At 33.0% G+C, this 4489-nt stretch overlaps 1 protein-coding gene across 1 annotated transcript; it reads left to right on the plus strand.

The window, feature by feature from the left end:
* Positions 1-1980: 1980 nt before the first annotated feature.
* Positions 1981-4101, plus strand: LOC149555991 (UDP-glycosyltransferase 74E1-like). The gene is made up of 2 exons (XM_089830105.1): positions 1981-2483; positions 3076-4101. The coding sequence occupies exons 1-2, from the start codon at positions 1997-1999 to the stop codon at positions 4023-4025; spliced, it is 1437 nt and encodes a 478-aa protein (XP_089686231.1). The 5' UTR covers positions 1981-1996; the 3' UTR covers positions 4026-4101.
* Positions 4102-4489: the final 388 nt, after the last annotated feature.

A 4489-nucleotide genomic window follows, 5' to 3' on the forward strand; every position in this document is an offset into this window, starting at 1 on the left:
CTTAAACCAAAATGTTAATCCTACCTTTTACTTAATTCATCGACATACATATACATAAATCATTTAAATGTCGGACATCAAATATCTAAAAATAACATCACACAACATGTAATAATATGATATGTTCTAAGCATCAGATAATGTCTTGACATCTCAAGTCATGAGTATCAAAATGATAAAGTAACAACTAAGGCTACGAAGGGTCAGGGCGAGGCCTCACAAACACCATGTTATAAGCTTTCATGGATTACTAACCTTCTATAGGAAATTTATGAATAAATGCAATCACATCTATCTATACATATTGGACACAATAAAAGGAGGTTAGAAGAAACAGATTATTTTGAATTTTGAGGTAGATAAGGCTTTTGAATATCTAAAAACTAGTGTAGCACAATGTCCCATTCTTCTTCTAGCTAATTGCAATTCAAGTTGTTTACTCTTGAAACTAATGCTATTAATCTAAAAATTGGGCTTAGCCAAGAAGGTAGACAAGTAGCTTTACTCTCTAAAAAATTTAGTCAAGCCAAAAATAAAGATAGAACATATGACACAAAGATTTAAGTGATGGTCCTAGCCCTAAAGAAATGGAGACATTATGTCACACCTAAGAATTTATTATTTTCCCAAATAATCATACACTAAGCTATTTGAATGGGTAGGAAAAACTACATTATAGGAGTAAGAAATGAGTAGAGTAATTGTAGGTATAAACATTGATAATAAATAACTAAATGGGATAGTTAAACACGATGGTTGATGCACCCAATAGAAGGATCAATCTAGTGCAATAAGTTCAACTAAAAGACATGAGGATAGATTCCCTAAATGATCTCTGCAAGGATGGTCTAGATTGTGGAGATACCTATAATAAGGTTTGCAAAAAATCCATTGATTATTATCATGCACAATATTCTAATTGACTAAAGGCAAATAGACAAAACTATAGATGGGGATTATTAGTCCATGTACCATCATCAAAATATTTTGTGAGAATGCATATAAAATATTCTTGCCATCAATTATTATTATATAACATATTTTTAATGTCTAATTTAACTCCTTATAAAGTTTCTACAAGATTTGGCAATGTACAAGAAGAAGAGGATGAAGAATGGATTAAGGACTTGCTTCCAAGTCAACCCCTCATGACAAGACACCATTCCAAACACCAAGGTGACTAAACAAACATAGAAGAAAAATAATAACCACTATCTTGTCAAGTTAAAAGGCTTCCAAAATGATGATGATACTTGGACGAATGAGATTACTATTATAATGCATGAAAATACTTTGGAAGAACTCATATAAAGTAGAAACTTGAGCTCTAATTCATAAGGGGGTATGGTGCAGGAGTGCCTAACAATGATCAGCAATATTCAAATGCCAAAATGGCTATATAAAAATTTAAACCACCTAAAACTATCTGCTAAGTATTTGGAATTCTCTATAATGATTTAGATACATAGAAATTATTGTAGGTGAATAGAAAATACATTCTAAATGCCAATAAAGAATCCAAAAAATATAAAAAGAAAAAAGAAAAAATCTTAATTCAATAAAATGAATATAAATAAAAATAATTGAGAAAAAAGGTTCAGAACCCAACTTTACCATCTGATCTACATTTAGAAAAACTACAAAGTAAATTTGATGTAGGAGCGTTTTTTCCTTTCAGAACGGGTTATGCCACATTATTGACAATTGGAAAATAATAATTAGCCAAAAGCATTACTGATATTGCACCGTCGATTGAATGACATAACAGTGACGAAGCTTTTATTCTTTTTAAGTAACATCATAAACCATTATGTGGTTCAGTTTGTAACCAGGAAAGAGACAAAGCACTGATCTGATAAGTTGTAACATTTACGTAAGCACTTCCATCAGATTACTTGTCATTTTTTCTAAAAACAAAAACATTGCACATGGTTTGCCATTCCCTTGCAATTTACTTATAAGTACAATGAAGTGGTCTCATGTATCCAACTGAAAGATGGGGTCATTGGATCAGCAGAAACCTCATGTAGTGGTCTTCCCATACCCAGCCCAGGGTCATATGGATCCATTAATGGAGTTTGCTAAGCGGCTTGTCTGCAGAAACCTTCATGTGACCTTCATCACCACAGAGAGAATTAGAGAGCGAATGTCAAAAGCTCAAGAAGGATCTACTGCTGCTCATGTGACCACTGTTTTGCAAGATATCAGAATTGAAACAATTTCAGATGGGATTTCTCTTGATTCTGAGCAGACGAAGGACATAGAAATGAGAATTGCTTTATTGAAAAAGGTGGGAGGTTTTACATTTCAGCAGTTCATAGAAAGGCTCAATTCTCAGGGTGAAAAAGTGTCTTGTATTGTTTATGACTCTTTTCTAGAGTGGGTTCCTGGTATTGCAAACAAATTCAATATTCCTTCAGCGTTCTTCTGGACGCAGTCATGTGCAGTCTATTCTATCTATTATCACTTTTATACAGGGTTGGGTAAGCTTATCTTAATCCAAATACTCACATTTTGATTTTATATTTACAGTTTTATTTTTTTATAAAAATAAATAAATAAATAACTCTATCCAGTCTATAAGAAGAAAAAAAATTAGTCACAGAAGGTCATATTCAAGAGTATGGTTTTCTTTATTGAATCGTCTTCTTCAAGTCAATTGTAAGGATACAATTTGTAATTCATAGAATATTGTTAAAATGTTCAAGATTTTTAGAAAATTATAGACCAAATTTTAATATTTTTATAATTTAATATATCTAGTTGCATATCTGTTTATATTGTACTTAGTTCAAGATGGTTCGTTGAGGATTGCACTCCTCCACTTATTTCCCCATTCTTCTCTTATGCACAATTTTATTGTTATGTATATACTGAAAATGTTTGATACTAAATTCTTCCAAGAAAAGAATTATAATGGGGTCGTTTAGCTGGAAAAAGAGGCACCACGTGATTAGACATGGGTAATATTAAAGCTCTTAAAAAATATGAGTTATTCATTTTTATATGTTTCTCTGCTTTCTTGAATTTTTTGAAAAACTGATTTCAAACTTTCTAATGTTTTTTTCTATTTAGTGAAAGCAAAAGATGAAGCAGAGAATTTGAGAGATGTTATAGAAATACCAGGGCTTCCACAACTATGTCAATCAGACTTACCATCCTTTCTACAGCCTTCAAATACATATATATCATTGTCACAATTAGTGCTGAACCAATTTAATACAGTTTCTGAGGCCACATGGATACTGGGAAACTCCTTTTATGAATTGGAAATGGCAGAGATACAATCTATGGATCCATTCGTTCCAATTAGAACAGTAGGCCCTCTTGTTCCCTCAGCTTTCCTAGATGGAAACGATCCTCAAGACCAAGACGTGGTTACACATCTTTGGAAAACATCAAACTGTATAGATTGGCTCAATAAGAAGAAACCCAAAACTGTTGTATATGTTTCCTTTGGCAGTTTTGCTGTACTTTCCAAAGAACAGATGATAGAAATAGCCCTTGGGCTGAAGGCCAGCAACTACTCCTTTTTGTGGGTCATTCATCCTGATCATAACAATGAAGAAAACAATAATATACAAGATTTTATAGAGGAGTTCCTTGAGGAAAATAAAGATCAAGGGCTAATTGTGTCATGGTGTCCACAGATGCAAGTGCTTAATCATCCATCGGTGAGTATGTTTATTACACATTGTGGGTGGAACTCTACACTAGAAAGCCTCACATCAGGGTTACCTGTCTTAACTATTGCTCAGTGGACTGATCAAACAACTAATTCTAAGTATATTGAAGATGTGTGGAAGACAGGAATAAGATTGAATAAATTAAGAGATGGACTAGTTGGGAGGGATGAGGTGGAGAGATCTGTTAAAAGAGTCATCGAAAGTGATGAAGGTTTGGAATTGAGGAAGAATGCTCTGCGGTGGAAGACATTAGCAAAGACAGCAATGGTGAAAGATGGGTCTTCTGATAAGAATATTGATTGTTTTGTTCATAAAATTATTGCTAGAACACTCGCTTAATCTATAATCATGTTTACAACTTGAATTTCTCTTATCAGAAATTCCAAATTAATGCATTTATAATGGTTGTCATGTAGATAGATTATATGTGGTTTCAGTTGTTGCAGTCTACACGTTCAATTGCAATTAACTAGCAACACTCTTTATAGATAAAAAGGATAAGAAGAGGCATAGAGAATGAATGAGACAATTCACTTGTTTATATCCAATTCTTTGACACACAAGATTAAAGCGGCATGGCCTTTTATCATTAATGTTCCTTCCTAGAGACTTCTAGGTAGTGAGAATAGCCTTATCATACTCCTTTTTTTCTTCGGGAAAAAGCAGTTGTAAATTTTGAAAAACAACCTATCTAAATACCTTCAGTTCAAGGATGATCTGTGTAAACCCTATGTTAATAGTGGAATGGTGTGTGCCTGATGCAGGAGAATCCCATATCTATAAACATTTTATATCAATTGAAA

This window comes from Cupressus sempervirens, chromosome 5, assembly GCF_028749045.1.
Source record: "Cupressus sempervirens isolate cs-2001-9-10 chromosome 5, ASM2874904v1, whole genome shotgun sequence".
Taxonomy (NCBI): Eukaryota; Viridiplantae; Streptophyta; class Pinopsida; order Cupressales; family Cupressaceae; genus Cupressus; species Cupressus sempervirens.